Genomic DNA, 19,838 nt, shown 5'->3' on the forward strand with positions numbered 1-19,838 from the left:
GACGATTAGCTTAATAGAGTCCACACGAGGGTGGTCATGGAAGTTGTTAAATATGTACTATTACATTTCATATCTTTTGTACTGTCATAATATTCTTTGTTTAGGAAATCAGGTCATCAGTATGAAATCATCATTCACCTTCATGGTTGCTTTTGGTCTAGTGGGAATCAAGTACTAGCATTATTTTTAGAAAGATATTCCGTCTGCCTCTTGGCTGATCTAAATATGGAAACCTCCTTTGATAAAGCACCTCCCTTTTGTCCTTCCAGTATTTCACAAATTCTTGGAAATGATGATCTCTGATGTTGTGCATGACATGTGCTTTCTCATTATTAAGTTTATTAGCAAGTAGGAGAGCAGGGGAAAGTTTTGTATGATTTGAATAGATGTTGAAAGGAGGTGATGTGTGCCAAGTCTCGAATCAAAGACTTGGACAATTCTGAGAGAGTCAGAGATTTAGAGGGAAATTGGAGGGAGAATTTGAAAGAAGAGAGGGAGAAAGAAAGAGAGGGAAAGACTTTTTAGAGGGAAAGAACTGAATGCTTCATTGATAGTTCCCATCCTCTTTTACAATGCCTTTTATAGGCTATCACCCTCGGCTTATTAGTGTAACTGACTAGGTACAATCCTCATAAGCAGTAACCGCATGTACTCCTGCTACTGTATGTTTATTACAGTTATAGCTATGCTCTTATAGGTTTATTACAGTTATGCCCTAGGTTCGTGACAATGTGCATGGTTGGAAGTTTTTGTTTTTTGTTTTTTTTTGTGTGGTTGGTTTTCGTGAATTAGAGAGAATTATGAATAGGGGGTTCATGTGCAAATAGGATTCTGAAGGAAACAGTGATTGCTTGTTGTAGAAAGGCAGCAGGGCCTATGTTGAAAGTTGGAGAATGTGAGGCATGACAATATTGAGGAAATGGCTGTATTTATTTCTTTATAATTATTTTCCTTCCCATGATATTATTTATTTGTTTAGTTAGTGTATATATATATATATATATTTCCTTTGGGGGGGGGGGGGGGGGGGGAGGTGTTGCTGTTGGTCCTCTATTGGTTCTTTTATCTTGCTCTATACTATTGTATGACTGTGGTTATGATTTTTGTGTTTTCCTGCTTTGTTTTTAGATTGGAAATTATAAATGTTTTGGAAACACCTTTGTTTTCATACTGTTATCATTTGTGCATGATAATCATTTTCAGTACTAGCAAGAATCCTTTTTGTTGTTTCTTAATAAGTGTTTTGGGATAAACAACAACAGTCACGAGCTTTAATCTCACTAGATGTGGTCAGCTTCATGGATTTCCTTCAAATACATTTGATCAAGTTCACCAAATTCCACATCGTTAGTTTATCTGTTTTCAAGACCAGAAAACAGCTTTTTGATCCATCAACAAATGGCCCTTAGTTTGTGCTAAAAAATCTATTAGGTTATAGTGCTGTTCGAAGAGTGGATCAAGTATAATCTATTTTCTTTTGATGTTTGGAGTTGTTGAGAGTCTGATGCATATTACCTCTCTGGTTATTGTTTCAGCAATGCTACTTTCTAGTACCTGGCTTCTTATTTGCTCATGTCTTTACCTGATACATACTACCTTTCTGGTTTATTGTTTCAGTAATGCTACATTTCAGTTGCCTGGCTTCTTATCTGCTAGCGTATTTGAAGAAGATGGAGAAGAGGATCTTCCAGTTAGTTTACTGAAGGAACCTGGTGGTAGATCACCAGTAGAAGTCGTGCCTGCTAGTGGAGAGCCTGATACAGTTACTTCAAGTGACAGACGCCACTGCATCTTGGAGGATGTGGATGGCGAACTTGAAATGGAAGATGTATCTGGACATACAAGGGATGAAAGACCTTTGTTTTCAAATGGTCCAATTGAATTTACTTTGCAGCAGTATGGTTCACAGGGTGTTTTGGAAGCACTGTCAGACAGTCCCGACAACTTCTCCCCTCTTGAGGGGTCTCCACCACTGCCTCGTACTTCTCCTCCTCAAACCCCACCTTTGCCATCTTCACCACCACCACTATCACCAACATCTCCACAATCTCCCCCTCCACTACCTTCATCCCCATCACCACCCCCACCCCCACCCCCTCCACTTCCTCCAGTGCCGCATCCACTTTCTCAACTACCTGCAGGACCTCAGCCATCATTACTTCCTCAACCTTCATTGCCACCTCACCCTTCAACACTGTCACAGTCATTTCACCCCCCTCAGTCATCAATTCCATCTTCTTCGCCAAAATTGAACTATCAATCACATGTGCCGCATGAATATTGTAGCGCACCAAGTGTAAATCTTCCTTCACTTGATGTTTCCTTTTTTATTTTTGATTTGGTTAATTATCTTTTGGTGGTTATTCTGCAACATAAATTGTGATCTTTTCCTTGTTCTTACAGGGAAACCAGCTCGTCCAGGTAGCCGCAAATAATCCTCATGGTGGTCACACTGAGGCAGCAGTTAGAACTGATATTTATCCACAGCAATCATCTAGCTTTTCAACAACAGGAATTCAGAATCCACGTGAACCTTCTGGATTTAATTCCTCGAGACCATTAGAGTATGGACATCATGATGTATATTGCAGCTCCCAAGTTTCTCAACCCAACCAGCAATTTCAATCTGGCAATGCCCCTATCCTGCAAAGACCTTTCTGTCCTCTGCCGCCGCCGCCGCCACCACCACCACCGCCTCCTCAAGCACCATCTAGTCATTACTTCTATCCAGGTCCTGCAGCTCAGCAACATTCACAACATCCTTATCCCCGACCTTACTCATTGCCTAGTGTTCCTGATGCTCAAAGGAGATATGTTGCTGATGAACAGTGGAGGATTCCCACAAGTGACTTTAATGCTGACAATCAACGAGGTTTATGGATGAGCGGAGGGAGAACACCATCATGCCCAGGTGTGTCCTTTGCTCAGGAAGGTATGCTTTCCTTGTCTACCATGATTAATCTACAAAAATGACCTTTTATTTGTGTAGAAATGCATTTTCTGGAAATTTTGTGCTATTGCACTGGCATTTTAGCCTTTGTTGTCTTCTTTGACTTCTAAATTGGTCCTACCAAGTTCCTAGTTTGATGGTTGCTTAATTTTTCTTTTAAGACTGCCAAAAAGAAAAGAGAAAGTGTAGTTGCATGCTCCAATGGCCTAACCTGCTTTATATGTTTAAACTTAAGCAATTTACTGCAACTAAAACAGGCTTGTAAGTACTCTCATTGGCACATATATGTTCCTAATTTTTGACATTTCTTGTTGATTCTTGTTCCCTAATAAATTTGATTCTTTTGTGGGAATCTTTCTGTACACTGCTCAATATAACAGTCTAGCATTAAAATGTTTGGACCCGTATTTGTTTGTCTACAAAGGATAAAAAGAAAAAGTGAAGAAGAAAAAGAGGACAAGAAAAGATAAATGCTTTGTGTGGATTAGAGATAAGGATGATGCTTGGTTGGCAACCTTCTGGCTATTACCTTGGAGTCAAGCTTAGAGACCAGAGAAAACCTATAAATAAGAGTGTTAAGGAAGTAGAGAGAGAGAGAGAGAGAGGGGGGGGGGGGGGTGAAAATGCAACTTTAATAGGCTAATTTATGGTGGTCTGATCACGTTGGAGAGCAACATCCAAAGGAGTTATGACTTGTGCTCAAAACTCTTGTTCTGCGACGACTGCAGTGGTTATAGTGGGGCTGGTGCCAATGACTTCCGATTTTGTAGTTGAGGCAGGTGTGGCTCAATGTGCTCTCTCTCTCTCTCTTAAATGTTCAAGTTAAGGATTCTTCTATAGTAGGGTCCATGCAAACTCTATCCCTACCACACCCCCCCTAAGGATCTTGAGTGAAGGCTATATGCTTGTTGGTATCCCAACTTAGGGCTCTGTAGTTGTCCTTTGATAGAGATCTGCATGGAGACGATAGAAGTGTAAACCTTGCTTTCATGCTACATAGGGAGATTTTGGCTAGTGAAGCACCTAAACATATTGTTTTTTATTGACTGAGCCAAGGACATGCCTTGGGTGCCCTTAAAGCAGTGAGTATGGAATACCCAATCAGAGGGTTCTATAGGGAAGGCCAAGGATGTGCCATGCATGTCCAATGGTTTAAAGACGTGGCCTGATAAATGATAGGTCATGGCATGATGCAGACATTAATCAAGACCCGGCCCAAGCCAAGGCCGAGCTGACCACGCCAGAATAGTAGCACTAGAACAGTAGTTTAATACTTTATATGTTTTAGGATTCTACTTTATGTTTCTACTTGATTTAGGATTCTATTTCATGTTTGATTAAGATTTATTTCTATTAGGATTCTAGTTGGATTTTGTTTACAAATATTAGATGGATTTGGATTAACCAAATACTATAAATATGCCTAGGATCCAGAGTTTGTAATCAAGTTTTTTTCAATCAAATTTCAGCAACCTATTTGGGTTTTAACAAAATAGTCTTGTTTTCGCATATTCTTGAAAGCTTGGCCAAGCTTCAACCATTGAAGTTTGCTCTTTCAAGGATTTATTTTGGTGTGTTTTTTCACACACGCGCTACACGCTGCGTCAGGTGGTATCAGAGCGGTTCATCAACCAATTAGATGGCTAATCTTGAAGGTAACAGTAGCAACCAGCCTCTTGACGGTGATTAGGGGTTGTCTGCAGTTTGGAGAGCAATCGAAGAACATCGGGAAGTAACTTGTACTATTCAGTAACGATTGGAGCAAATCAACAACCGATTGGGCGCCTTACTACGAGTTGATGGTGAGGGGAACCTGAATAATGGGGTGAATCAAGCCGAAGTGGAAAGACCACCCATTAATCATGTCCTTGTTAATCCTAGAAGACCAGTGATTGAAGATAGCGATGAAGAGGATGATCTTGATCGCGCAATAGCTAACCTTTGTGGTAAAAGGGTTAGGAGGAATGCACATCAACACAACCATTGGGGCAGCGATGAGTATAAACTAAAAGTTGATATTCCTACTTTTAGTGGAGATCTTGATGTTAAGGGGTTCCTGGATTGGATCACTGAGGTTGACCATTTTTTCGAATCCATGGAGATCCCAAATGAACGATAAGTAAAGTTAGTGGTTTACAGATTGAAGGGCGGTGCATCTTTTGGTGGGAGCGATTGAGAGAGACGAGATTGAGGAAAGGCTGGCAACCAGTTCAGACATGGAGACGAATGAAGCAGCTATTAAGAGGTAGGTTTTTACCCCCTGACTATGAACAATACATGTTTGAAGCTTATCAAAGATGTGCACCGGGAATGAAGAATGTGAATGAATATACCTCTGAGTTTTTGCGATTAGCGGAGAGAAACTAATTGTTTGAAAGTGACAATCAACAAGCAGCTTGTTACTTGAATGGATTGAAGCCTACTATTCGTGATAAAATTGGGGTTCAGATAGTTTTGAGTGTGCAAGAAGCAAGGAACTTAGCTTTAAAGGCTGAGTTAATGTTGAGTGAGAGAGCTCGCAATGACAACTATCGCCGGTATAGTGAGAATGAAAATAAACAAGCAGCTTTTGAAAAAAGTAAGTCGGTTCAGGGAGCGGAACCCTTTAATCCACCTCATACAGTCAACCCTAACAAGTCTATAACAGGGGGAAACATTCGAGGTACTACTTCTAATCTTTCAAAATCCCCTAATCCTTATGCAAAGCCTATTTCTTTAAAGTGTTTCAAGTGTAATGAGGTTGAGCATTGATCTAGTGATTGCCCAAGGAGGAAAACAGTTAACATTGTAAAAAGGGAGGAGGAAGATGTTACTGAAGAGGAAGTATATTGCACGGGCTTGATGGGGAGGATGACGAAGAAGATTATGGACATGGGGAGTATACATGTGTCGTGAGGAAGTTAATGCTATCTCAAAAGAATGAAGATACTACTCAACGGCATAAGCTTTTTTGCACGAGGTGTACGGTGAAAGGAAAAATCTTTGAGTTGATTATTGATAGTGGAAGTCAGGAGAATATCATAAGAAGAGACGTGGTGACAAATATGCAGTTAACTCTTGAAAAACATCCAAGCCCTTATATAATTGGATGGATCAAAGAAGTTGGTGGCATACATGTGGATGAATGTTGCAGGGTGCCTTTATCTATTGGTAAGTACTCCGACGAAGTCTATTGTGATATTGTTGATATGGATGCTTGCCATATTTTATTTGGGAGGCCTTGGCAATTTGATGTGAATGCTAAGCACTCAGGTAGGAAGAACACATTTTAGCTTGAGAAAGAAGGTGTGCGCTATACTTTGTTACCCATAGTGGAAAAGAATCAAACCACAGCTTTTAAAGTGGAGGGGTGAAATTTTCTTACCATTACACATAAGCACACTAAGTTTGTGAGGGAGTGTAAAGATACTCAAGAGGTTTATCTATTGGTTGTCAAGGGAGAGAGCATGAGTGAGCCACTGAAGGTTAATCAAATTCCAGTGGAGGTGCAGGGATTGTTGGAGGAATTTCACGATGTGGTTCCTGAGGAGTTACCTAATGAGCTACCTCTTATGAGGGATATTCAACACCATATTGACTTGATTCCTGGTGCTAGCTTGCTTAACCTACCACACTACAAGATGAGTCCTAGGGAGAATGAGATTTTGCGTGAGCAGGTAGAGGAATTGTTGAGAAAAGGGCATATATAGACTAGTATGAGTCCATGTGCAGTGCCAGCATTATTGACACCAAATAAAGATGGGAGTTAGAGGATGTGTGTTGACAGTAGAGCCATCAACAAGATTACTATTGGGTACAAGTTTCCAATTCCTAGGCTCGACGACATGCTTGATCAACTTGATGGGGCTGTGAATTTTATCAAAATTGATCTCAGAAATGGTTATCATCAAATCAGAATTCGACCTGGAGATGAGTGGAAGACATCTTTCAAGACAAGAGATGGGTTGTTTGAGTGGTTAGTCATGTCCTTTGGATTAACCAATGCACCAAACACTTTCATGAGACTAATGAATCAAGTATTACGCCCTTTTATTGGTAAATTTGTTGTGGTGTATTTTGATGATATTTTGATATACAGTAAGTCCATTAATGAGCATGTGGGGCATATTCGGGATGTATTGAATGTGTTGAGGGAAAACAAACTTTATGCTAATGTGAAGAAGTGTACTTTTATGAGTGGAGCTTGTTGTTCTTGGGCTTTGTTATAAGCAAAGAGGGCATAAAGGTAGATGAGGAAAAGGTGCAAGCTATTAGAGAGTGGCCAACCCCTAAAAATGTCAGTGATGTGCGGAGTTTCCATGGGTTAGCAACTTTCTATAAGTTGTTTATCAAACACTTTAGTAGTATTGTGGCTCCAATTACTGAGTGTTTAAAGAAAGGAAAGTTCCATTGGGATGAAGAACAAGAGCAAAGTTTCGCCTTGATAAAAGAGAAGTTATGTACCGCTCCTGTCTTAGCTTTGTCGAGCTTTGACAAGTTGTTTGAAGTTGAGTGTGATGCGAGTGGAGTGGGTATAGGTGCTGTGTTGTTCTAAGAGAAGAGACCAATTGCATTTTTAGTGAGAAGTTGTGTGAAGCCAGAAGAAAGTGGTCTACTTATAATAAGGAGTTTTACTTATAATAAGGAGTTTTATGTAGTGGTGAGGGCTCTTAAGACATGGGAACATTACTTGATTGCCAAATAATTTGTTCTTTACACGGATCACCAAGCTCTTAAGTACTTGAGTAGTCAAAGGCAATTGAGGAGTGATATGCATGCTAGATGGTATGCTTTTATTGATAAATTTCCATATAAAATTGTGCATAAGTCGGGATAGCATAATTGAGTGGCGGATGCTTTGAGTAGGCGTGTGAATTTGATCAAGACTCTTAGTGTTGAGATTGTTGGGTTTGAGTGCTTGAAAGAATTATATGCGATAGGCGATGATTTTAAGCATGTGTGGGAACAATGCATGTCTCAGCAACCGTCAGGAGATTTCTATGTGCATGATGAGTGTCTCATAAAGGGAAATCAGTTGTGCATCCCTTACACATCCATTCGTGAGAAAATTATTTGGGATTTGCATGGTGGTGGTTTAGCAGGGCATCTTGGTAGAGACAAGACCATTGACACTGTTATGAGAAGGTATTATTGGCCAAGAGCAAGGAGAGATGTTTCTATTATTGTGGTGAGGTGTAAACAGTTAAAAGGCATTCTTCTAACGCCAATCTCTACATGCTATTGCCATTTCCCAATGCTATTTGGGAAGATTTGTCTATGGACTTCGTGTTGGGTCTACCGCGAACCCAACGAGGTATGGATTCTGTTTTTGTAGTGGTTGACAGGTTTTTCAAGATGACGCACTTTCTTCCATGCAAGAAGACGACAAATGCAGTAGCTACAGCCAAACCGTTTTTCTAGGAGATTGTTCGACTACATGGAGTCCCTAAAACTATTACTGTGGATCGTGATACAAGGTTCTCGAGTCACTTCTGGATTACCATGTGGAGGATGTTCGATTCATCTTTGAATTTCAGCAGCATAGCACATCCCCAGATGGACAGACAGAGGTGGTGAATTGTACATTGGGAAATCTGATTCGCAGTGTTTTCAAAGACAAGCCGAGACAATGAGACCTAGTCATCGCTCAAGCGGAATTTGCCTACAACAATGTCGTGCATAGCTCAATAGGAAGATCACCATTCTCCATCATATACATGAAAGTTCCTAATAATGCATTGGACTTGGTAAAATTGCCAAAAGTACCAAGTTTCAGTGTTGCAACTAGTGACTTAGTCGAGCACGTTCAAGCAGTTCAGGAAGATGTCAGGCAAAAGTTGCACTAGACGAATAAGAAGTACAAGGCAACAGTTGACAAGCATAGGAAGCACAAGGTATATGCGGTTGGAGATGAAGTCATGATATTCTTGAAGAAGGAACGGATTCCAGTAGAGAAGCAGAACAAGCTCAAGCCAAAGAAATATGGTCCTTACAAGATTACAAAGAAGATAAATGATAATGCTTTTGTTGTGGATTTGCCTAATCATATGGGTATTTTCAAAACATTCAATGTTGCTGATCTTTCTTTGTATTTGCCAGATGTTGAGTTATCATACCCGGATCATAATTCGAGAATGAATTCTTCTCAAGTGGAGGTGAATGATGCGGACACTGATCAAAACCCGGCCCAAGCCAAGGTCGAGCTGACCATGCCGGAATAGTAGCACCAGAACAGTATTTTAATATTTCATATGTTTTAGGATTCTACTTCATGTTTCTACTTAATTTAGGATTCTATTTCATGTTTGATTAAGATTTATTTCTATTAGAATTCTAGTTTGATTTTGTTTACAAATATTAGATGGATTTGGATTAACCAAATACTATAAATATGCCTAAGATCTAGAATTTGTAATCAAGTTTTTCTCAATCAAATTTTAACAACCTATTTGGGTTCTTAGCAAAACAGTTTTGTTTTTGCGTCTTCTTGAAAATCAAGTTTCGACCATTGAAGTTTGCTCTTTCAAGGATTTATTTTGGTGTGTTTTTTCACACACGCACTACACGCTGCGTCATGACAACATGTTTATAATTATAATATCATGGAGATATGCTTGATTCCTTTAGGGAGAGCATATGTAGATGTGTTTGGTCCTTGAAGGAAAGCTCATGGAACTACTCACCTGCAGCCATATTTGATATTGTCCTATAGTGTTGTGAATTGGAGTGAAACATGAATTCACATCTTCCATCAGTTTATTTTGACCAAGCAAACCAGCTTCCCTGATCAACGGTGTCTGCTTCTAGAAGTTCTAAGTTTTGTCTTATTAATGGAACTTTATATATGAGTGCATAGCCATCAATTTCCTTCATTGATATATCTTGTTTCCCTTATTGAATATGAGTCTCATCTCATTATAAAAAAGAGCAAAAGTTCCTTCTTTTGTTATCTCATACTCAGAACAGTGGCATATTTTTGTTGCTGCATTTTGGTGTCTTATCCGTCAAGGGTTATTATGAACTTCTATCTTCTGGTGATGCTTCATAGAGATATTTTATTATATTCCATAGAAGTTTGCAACTGTTCATAAGTTTCAGTTGTGAGTTTGGTCAAAGTTGTGCTTGAATAAGCCACTTGTTTGAATAGAGTAATGTTTGAAGATTGTTCTTCCCAGAGAATGTTCTGGGCAGTACATCCATCCATTACCATTATTTCTAGAGAATGCCAATATCCTAATCAATTATGCATTTCTAAACTTGCTTCTAAACATGGTACTCGTTATTCTAAAATGGTAAATTTAAGGCCTCTTTGGTAGAGTTTTTGTTTTCACTGTTTTGACAATGAAAATAGTGTTTGGTTACTCATTTTTGTTTTCAAAACTAAGAAAATGAGTTCCATTTTCAGCTTGTGTTTTCATTTCTTCCCCTCCCACACTCCTCATCACCAACCCCACGTTTGGTGTCTCCTCACGAGCATGTGACTCACATGGGAATTGCTGTTGAGAGCACCGATCTTTGCTCCAACAGCATTGACTCCCATCAGATTCAGGAGTCAAATCCCCATAGGAATCACGACTGCTAGATCTGGTCTGGGAGTCGCTGACTCCCAGTTGGCTGGAGGAGTCACTGCTGCCAAACTCTGCTCCTCCTCTAGTCCTCAGCTGTGTTAGGGAAGAGTTAGAAAATAAAAAAATAGAAAGAAAGTACAGAACTGAACATGAATATAATATTGTCAAATAACATGTTTTCATTTAATTTAAATAAGAACAAAAAGTGAAGACAAAAAATTGAAATTAGAAATAGAAAATTGAAAGCTCTGTTAAACAGGCTGTTAGTGTTCCAAAGCATTTTCATAGTTTCTTATAATTTTCCATGAAGATTTTAAGAGGGAAAATGTGATGCTGAATTTAAATATGTGTAGAGTGGACGGGATAAAATAAAAGTTGTTGTCAAATTGTTTTGAGAATGTAGGTTTACATGATTGATTAAATAAAATATTCTATTGTATTATTTATTAGATGCCTAATGTTGAAAGATATTACTCTGGGAATGTCATCAGTTTTTGGTACAAGTACTACTTATTCTATTAATTTCGAACATTTGATGCCACCCATTCCTGTTCCATTCCCATGGACAACCCACATTCTCCACATTCTAAGAAACATCATCCATTACCAACTCACCCTGTTTATTTAGAAGTTTATTGATGTGGTAAAATTGTTGACAGTTAATCCTTTGAAATTTCCAGCAACATCATCCATTACCAACTCAGCCTATTTATTTAGAAGTTTATTGATGTGGTAAAATTGTTGACAGTTAATTCTTTGAAATTTCACTTAGCAGGTTATTTTCGGCCTCCTCTTGAAAGGCCACCAGTGAGTAATGCTGGTTTTCATCCCCCTGCACAAAACACACTGCCAGCTGGAGCTTCAGTTCCAGGTGATCTTGCCAGGAAGAAATGACGTTTCCTTTTTTCTTAGAAGTGACTTCCTGATTGGTTCAACACTGGTTGTGGAGGAAGAATAACTTCATGATTGTGTTTACCTCAGGTAATGGTGTTTCTCAAGTGATGCCAAGTAGACCAGACATTTCAGCCCTTGGTTGTTGGAGACCATCTTAGGACGTCCTGATGAAGGTCCCTTACAGATCTTTGGTGAGTGGTCATGTTCTTCTTAATGTTTTTCCACAGTAGCTTATATAATTGCTGAGCCTTGATTATTCTTGGACTGAACTGAAAGCATTGTCCTGAATTATGTGCTGCCTTTGTGGGGACTGAATACCTAGTTATTGTGGATTGTGCTTACCGATTGCTATCTTGTCTATTATTTCTTTTTCATCTTCTAATAACCTTACTTCGTTGAACCTTATGGGTTGATGGTTGGTCCAAATATGATTGGCCCAGTCCATCATCAAACTGAGAAATCAAATATACTTGGGATGCAAAAATGGAGTTAATATTTTTTGTCATTATTGATGGTTGATGCAAAACTGGACAGTTTTTCCGTTACTATTTTTTTGTTTTGGGGGGGGGGGATATGGAACACTCGGTTTATATTTTGCTGCCACACAACTCGTACAAAGTCATTGATGAACTATTCATTTTCAATTAGTTGGTTGCCTATTTGTTTTACGACACACACTTGTATTATTTTTTTTCCATGATCCATTACTTACATAAAAGAAGAAAAAATGTGGTCAGTTTCTTTTAAAATATGGAACACTCGGTTTATATTTTGCTGCCACACAACTTGTACAAAGTCATTGATGAACTATTCATTTTCAATTAGTTGGTTGCCTATTTGTTTTACGACACAAGCTTGTATTATTTTTTTCCATGATCCATTACTTACATAAAATGCTTATTCCTTTGCCAACATCCTTTTCCCCCAAACTTAATTGTTCCTTTTGTTTTGACTGGTGTTTGCTGCAGCGGGCTGTGGTATGAGTAGGATCTTTGCTTTCATTGAGCTCCATATCATGATTCTGCTATTGGACGAAAGTTTAACTAGCACCTGATGGAGGTGTTGACAACTTTGGGATGCTGTTGGCAGGATTTGTACATGGTAATTTTCCCTGACAAAGCGTCCAGTGAATATTCACATGGAAAGTGTAAGCCCATTGCTCATTTAGTGCAGTTGGTGGTATGACTTGTAATTACATCTAACTTACCATATAAAACAAATTTTTGCTAGCGCCAAATTTCGAGTAGTCCTTGAGCCTGTATCTGTTTGTATGCAGACAACATCCCCTCCCCCCTCTCAAAAGGGAAAAAAAAAAAAAAAGAGCATGTGTACAGTCTACCTTTTTCTACATTTTCCTTGCAAAATATACATGCCCTCCGAAACTGAGTATCAGCCTAATTATGGCCTTCCAATTATGCAAATAAATTACAGTAGTCTTGCTTTATGATGGTTTAAGTTGTTTGTTGCGGTTATTAAGCATCAACTCAAGGGCTATATTTGTTGGTCAAATTATACATTACCATTTCAAAGTTGGTTATTAGTTGTGGTTTATGCTTAATGTTTTCCTTTACAACCTCTGTTTTTTATTCTCTGAATCACTCTTGTATCCATCATACAGTTTCTTGTAATAGTGTTGATGTTGCACTTAGCAAGTGGAAAGAGATCCTTAGCTTTAATTGAGGCACAATATCCTCATCTTGTCCCCTGCAGCTTTGGCAGGCATTCTGTTTATTTATGTAGTTACCTTTTTGTTCTCCTTTTCTACTCCATAAGGAGCTCATTTATTTAGTAAAAGGCTCTATATCCACACTAGAAGATGGAGCTAAATAGATCTCAACTGAAGCCTGGAACTTTGCTAAAGTGTGAATGATTTCTCAAATGTCGGAGATGCTTGAAATCTAAGAGCAATGGGGCTCAACTTTCCCTGGTAGGGGGACGACAAAATTCTAACATCCAATAACTTCTTCCAGAAAATATTAGGGCAAAGGAATTGCTTGTGATTATGGCATCCTGAAGATGCTGACAAGGAGCTGATGAACAACCTTAAATAATTTGTGACAAGTTGCTTATTAGAAGCTACCTTCCACTGTTGCCTTGATTGTAAGGAAGTATATAGCTTCCTTCCCCCTATTAGCACCACCCATATGTATAAGCTAGCTGAATATTGAGAATGCTCAGCCAAATAATTGATTTCGACTTCATATGCTTTTATAAATTAGATTTCTGCCCTAATTGTTAATTCATTTAGACTTCATATGCTTTTATAAATTAGATTTCCGCCCTAATTGTGGCCTTGCACCTATATAACATCACCATGTGAGATGTTCTTAAATATTGTTGCCTTTGCACCATTGTGCTATGGGATTGACAATGCAAATTTGAAAAGATCTTGAAGAGAACGGAGCTAAGATTTCCCTTCTGATTGTTGGCACTAAAATTCTGTGTTAAGCATGATTTGATATTTTCTCTGTCATATCTTTTGCATGTGAAGTATATAAATATCTTGTTGTGTATGCCGTGCATTGAAGGTAATATTTTTAGATACTATTATTGATCTAAAAATTCAAAATATTTTCATAACATTTTTGTTTTAACAGCTAAAAATATAATGAAATAACAACGTGGTTTATTTTTTTCAACTTAATTATGCAAGATCAAATTTCTTGGAACATATCTGCAACTTTAAGTCTAAACTTAACATCCATAATTTTGTTGTTTATTCTGTCTTCCTACTAAGAAAATATTTAGGAGAATAATTCAGAAAACATAATATGGATTGTTAGGATTGCTATATTCAATGTTCTAAAATTAAACTTTTCCACATATAAGAAGGTGTACCTATTTGTAAGTTGCTAGGGTATTAGTGTTTCTGTTGATATAGGAACAGGTGAAGGCTGCATTTTTAGTAGCTATTCTGATTTTTTCCTTCCTGTATTTTATCTTTCTTGTCATAGTACAGCGGGGCTATGCAGTTTCATATTTTCTTGGAAAGCATATATTATGCAGATTTATCTGTGAAAATGCAATTGTCTAAGGAAAGGAATTAGCCTAAGAATATGGGGTCTGTAATTAGGTTGGTAATGTGGAAGTAGGTTTTGTATTTCATTATGATCAGACTGGCCTTTGATAGTCTTGGCTGAATATGAAACCTTTGTTTGTGCTTAATTGCCAAAGAAACTGGCAATCAGCTGTATAATCAAGTTTCCTGTATGCCACAATTGCCGGACTGTATGCAGGGGACTCCTTGAGGTCAATGGCTAACATCTTTGATATGAATCGCCGATGGGAAGGGCATGGACAGTGAATGATTGCCAGAGTTAGTACCTGTTCTCTTTATTTTATTAAGCTACAATTTGGCTGCTAAGATAAGATATGCATGTCAGAAGAAGACAATAGATGCATGTGAGGAGAGGGCATTGAACAGAAGTAGTTTGTTGGAAAAGGTTTAGCTAACCAAAAAAAACTTGGCGAGATAAAAATTGCTTGGGCATGGTATGATATCTATTGGTCTTATGTAAAATATCAGCGTGAATCTATATAGCCAGCACCATCTAGTGGGCTCAAGGCATGGTGGTGGTGTTTTGTCCTTATCTGACAGACATACTTGTTGAACTGTTCAGAATATAATTGAATTACCATCACACTGGTCGAGGATTACCTGCCATTTCATTTCCTAGCAGTGTTCAAAATTTTCTTTTTCTCTGAATTATTGTATGTGTGTCCATTGCTTATTCCTGTCCTTGTACCCATACTTGGCCTAGGGATATGGAAATTATAATGTGTGGTGAATGATTTTTTATGGTAGTTGGCTATATGGGAACTTTTGCAGTTGGGTAAGTGCTGTTGAAGCGTCTCTGTTCTGTGGTGGATAATGAGCAGAAGTTAGTTAAGAGTTTGATATTTGGCTTAGGGATCAAAGCTATAACAATGTTTTCCCATACCTTTCAGAAATCTGGCCTGGCACAACAGAAGCCAAGGTGGCTATGCATGTGTCTTATTTTGATGGTGTGTTCTATGGAAGCCTTGTCCATGTAAGAATTTTTCCTCAAATGTCATTATTTAGACGTGGATGAGCTAAATCTTAAGTTTATAAGCAGTTGCAGCAGTAAGATTAAGGAAAATGCTTCTTTAATTTCATGACCCAGTGATCCACTTTTATCCTCAAGAGTCAAGACTAGTCCGTCTTGAACATTTGCTTTACTACCCCCTTGGATGTTTATTTTTGTTTCCTGCGCTTTTCTCATAAAGATTGGGCTTTAGTTGACACTTTCTTACCCATGACAATCCTGAACATTCCATGTCTTATTCCTGTATTCTGAGCTAATTATGAATTCTGCAACGTATGGTGGGCCTGGTACACTGAAGAATGAAAACTTGCAAGATCTGATTTTAGAGCCGTTTTCTTGTTAGTATTGTGCAACCAATTTGAAGTGAAGGGGGTTTGTATTTGACCTACTTTTTGGCACTCAGATTATGCTCTGGGAAGAAGGGAGCAAAGCAACCAAATAAAATTTTATTTGTCTGAATTAGAATTATTCAAAACCCTGCTTGAATGCAGCACCTAAGTTGGGCACATGTAGGCTAATTTGTAAAATTTATGCTAGAAGAGTTGAAAAACAGGAAAAAAGAGGTCGGGTGAAGGGTTATAGAATTTCCTCTTTGTTTTGCTTGTGTTGGAGTTGGAATAGAAAAGGGGGAGGATGGGATAGGATGTCCTTGGGATGATGACAACGAAGCATATTACAAGATAATATGAAGCTTCTGTCTTTTACTTGCATGCGACTGATGAGTGCATTGAAGCATATTGAATACAATCTGGTGCTTTTTCTCAAAGTACAGGAGCACCAAAATATGACAAGGTGCTAGGCAAGGGATGCCAAGATTGCAACTGTTTGATGTTCAATGTTCTGGTTATGACAGTAGTCTTGTGGGTTCTGCAACTTTCATGTATGAGTCAACAGGGGTCTATTGCGCTGGGAAAAGGTGGATTAAGACCACCAATAAGCTTTTGAAGTAATGGGCTGGATGTGAACAAGTTTGGCTAAGTCTAGAAATAAGTGGTGAATTGATGACATGATCTTCTATTAGTCGTAGCTTTGATAGTAACCATTGCAAATCGTTCTGCAAACAATATGTTGCTGTCTTTTTTTTCTTCACTCTAGTTGGCCCCCGATTTGTAATGTTGTAACTGGTATTACCCAATAGAATCATAAGAAAGTATTGTGGATCCGTTGTCTGTAGAGTCGGTGCTTCTTGATTGTCTCTTTAGGTATGATGCGTCTTGGATTAAGAGCGTTGCGTTGCGTTTCCCTTCCGTGACCCACCGTCTAGAAAGAAAAAGGCAGTAAGCGCATACCCAAACCCAATCTGAAACCTTTCTGACCTTATAGTTATCCCTTTAAAATTTTTGAACAGGTCTTATGTTCTTTAAAAAAAAAAAAAATCTAATCCAGATTTTTTTTTTTTTTAGTTCTTAATGGTGTAGGGGTTTATATTACTAGTAGAGTTTTTATTTGTTATTAACAAACAAAAATAAAAATAAAAATCTAGGGCTGTTTAGTTGTGGAAAATGTTTTCCACTTTTTGATCTCATTTTTCAGAAAAAAAATTGCAAAATGAGTTCAAATGTTAGAAGTAACAAACATTAATTTTCAATTTAGAAAATTAAAACGTAAATGTAGGTTTTTCTTGTGGTGTTAGGGGAGATGGAGATAATTTGGGGTAACTTCTGCTGGAACTATTGAACAGGGTGGGTTTTTCCAAATCTCCTAATTAGTAAGGAAAATTTGAAAAATTTGTCCTGGAAAGAGAAAAAAAAAACCTCAAGTTTCCAATTTCCCATTGGTTTTGAGGACTTACTTAGAAGTAGGTTTTCCTGTCCTGTCTTAGGAAAAGGGTAATTTCCTCTCACTCTTCAGAAGTTGTATGATGTTAATGTCATCTAGTCTCTGTTTTCTACATCATCTTCACCTGCTCTCTCCTCAGGTTTCTTTCTTTTTGCTGGGAATCTGTCTGTCACTTGCTGCATCTCTCTTCTTTCTTTGTTTCTTTCTTTATTTGTCACTTGTACCGATAGTAAAGATAACCCGTTAATGAAAAAGACCCAGCCTTTTTAATCAACAATCTTCTTCAAATAGTTGGAAAGATTGGCAACATCGTGGTCTAAACTGCTGCTTTTGATGATTCTAAAATCAATGCATTGTGATTATTATATGTAATGAGCATTGGGTGGTATGGTATGGTATGGTATTCATTGGTGTTTGGATTAAAAAGCAGCTGCTCCAATTTCTTTTCTCACCTAACAGTTTGACTGTAGTGTAGTGTATTTGGGCGTTAATGTGATTTGAACTGCTGTTTATTAAAGCTCTTGATTGAAACCAGTGGACCCACCCCCGCTGGACTCTGGCCTGAAAGCACAAATAAAAATGTCAATGGCTTCCAGGACAGGTATTGACCCCCCCCCCCCCCCCCCCCCTATCCTCATCCTGATATGTTGCAGCAGAAAACTAATTTGGACTTTAGGACCTCTTTGGTTTTTCTCTTTGCTTTCATGTCCCATGTGTTCGTTTCTTTTCTTTTTTTTTTTTTTTTTTTTCTGCTTCAAAGCAGGACATACATATATCCATCATCATCATGCTTCACAATGTAGTATTTTCATTTATTCCCTTCAAAAATGAAACAAATGATCATTCAAATGTATGATTTAAATTGAATATAGAAAATTAAATACAACAAAAAATCAAACACTTTGAAGCAGAAGACCACTTTCTTTCCTGTATTAAGATACTTTGCCTGAGAAATGCAGAGGCTTACAAAAGGGGGTAAAAAAGATAAAAATGCCTTCGTCTACTTTGTAAATTTACAAAATGTGTCATTGTCTGTTGCTCTCTTCTCTCACTTTCCATGGTTGTTGATGCAATTGTTGTCTCGCTACCATCGCATCGCCTCGTTGCCTGTCGCTGCATCCTTCCTCTATCGAGAATGTAATGGTGGTTGGCAAGACAATGAGGCGAAGGCAATGGTGAGGTAATGGTTACATCAGCGGCCATGAGAAGGAAGAAGAAAGAGCAGTGGGTAGTGGCATATTTTGTAAATTTACAAAGTGGACGAGAGTATTTTGGTCTTTTTGATCTCTTTTTGTAAGTGCATCTCTCAGGCAAAGTAGCACGGTCCTTCTTTACTTTCTATTTTTTTGTTTCATAAAATAAATATAATCATGTGTCGGTCAGATGATTTTTATAATCATAATCCATTCTAATAAATGTAAAATGTTGACTTTAATAATTTACAAAATATAATTATTATTATTTATTTTTGTTCTGCTTTAAGGACCACCCGAATTATTATAAGATGGAACAGACAGAATACGAAGTGCGACAGAATACCCTGAGCTGTGTGTGTGTATTGTAAGTCGAGTCGGGGTTTAGGAAATCTGTCGACTGTCGGTGAGGGCTACCGTCAACGCACGTGCCCATGGAATATGGAAGCTTCCTCTGCTCACCATAATATATAGTTAATTGAACCCAACCCAATGAAAATGATTTAATTCTACACTACCAAATGCAAAAATTCACCCATAATATTTATTTCGAATTCGAATTTGGATTTTAATTTAATATAACTGTTGTTCGTAAACAAACCTAAAAGGTCTGAACCCACAAGAAAATAAGGTAAACTTTAATTCAATGTAACTCTTTTTAAACCAACTCAAAATGTCTCAATTGACCAGAAAACGAAGTGTCACAGAATATGTCAAGAAACGTGGTCCCTTGGAAAACTCATAATAACATTAATCACAAAAAAGATTAAAAACAGTTCTTCCCAAACACGCCTTAAGGCCGTTGATGGGCACATCATAATTTAAAAGGGAAAATGCCATGGGAACTTTTATTTGCAGTTTGTTCTCTACAATCATTTTTTTTTGTTAAAATTGAATATGACGAAAATAACCTAAAAGGAACGCCTATTTTTACTCTCCTCAATATGCAACCATTTTGTATCACTCTATTTTTTCGCACTCTAGAAATCGAAAAACTTAATACTTCCCTGATTTCAATGTTCGGGAAAAAAACAAACTTCATGAACTCTAGAGTTTGAGAGTTTTGTTTTCTTCTAAGATTCAAGAAAAATGCGTTTTTCCAAAATCTAGAGTTTCGGAGAATGCAATTCTCCCATGCTCTATGGTTCATGAAAAATATATCTTGGGATTCGAAAAAAATGAATTCTCCCAAATTCTCAGGAGTTATTTTGTGAGTTTGTGTTTTTTTTTCTTATTTAATATTGAATTTTTGAGTAATATTATAGATTCATGATTTGTCCAAAGTAAAATGAAATTGCGTTTCTTGTAATATTTATTATATATATTTTTTTTTATTCTATATTGATTGGACAATATCTAATTCTGCTGCAAACTAGCAACAATAAATAGTCAGTAAATGATAAGTTTT

The 19,838-nt window shown here is 37.7% G+C and overlaps 1 protein-coding gene across 4 annotated transcripts in view; it reads left to right on the forward strand.

The window, feature by feature from the left end:
- Positions 1-12,835, forward strand: part of LOC127809642 (ENHANCER OF AG-4 protein 2) — a 28,736-nt gene extending 15,901 nt beyond the window's left edge. For 3 of the 4 annotated variants that reach the window (XM_052348599.1, XM_052348597.1, XM_052348600.1), the window contains 5 exons: positions 1,618-2,296; positions 2,404-2,932; positions 11,273-11,368; positions 11,479-11,582; positions 12,360-12,835. In XM_052348599.1, coding sequence (XP_052204559.1) covers positions 1,618-2,296; positions 2,404-2,932; positions 11,273-11,368; positions 11,479-11,549 — 1,375 coding nt within the window. In that variant the 3' untranslated portion in view covers positions 11,550-11,582; positions 12,360-12,835. The remainder of the gene's footprint in view (positions 1-1,617; positions 2,297-2,403; positions 2,933-11,272; positions 11,369-11,478; positions 11,583-12,359) is intronic. The other variant, XM_052348598.1, reaches the window with a different exon arrangement.
- The last annotated feature ends 7,003 nt before the right edge of the window (positions 12,836-19,838 follow it).

The sequence above is a fragment of the Diospyros lotus genome, chromosome 9 (genome assembly GCF_014633365.1).
Source record: "Diospyros lotus cultivar Yz01 chromosome 9, ASM1463336v1, whole genome shotgun sequence".
Classification (NCBI taxonomy): Eukaryota; Viridiplantae; Streptophyta; class Magnoliopsida; order Ericales; family Ebenaceae; genus Diospyros; species Diospyros lotus.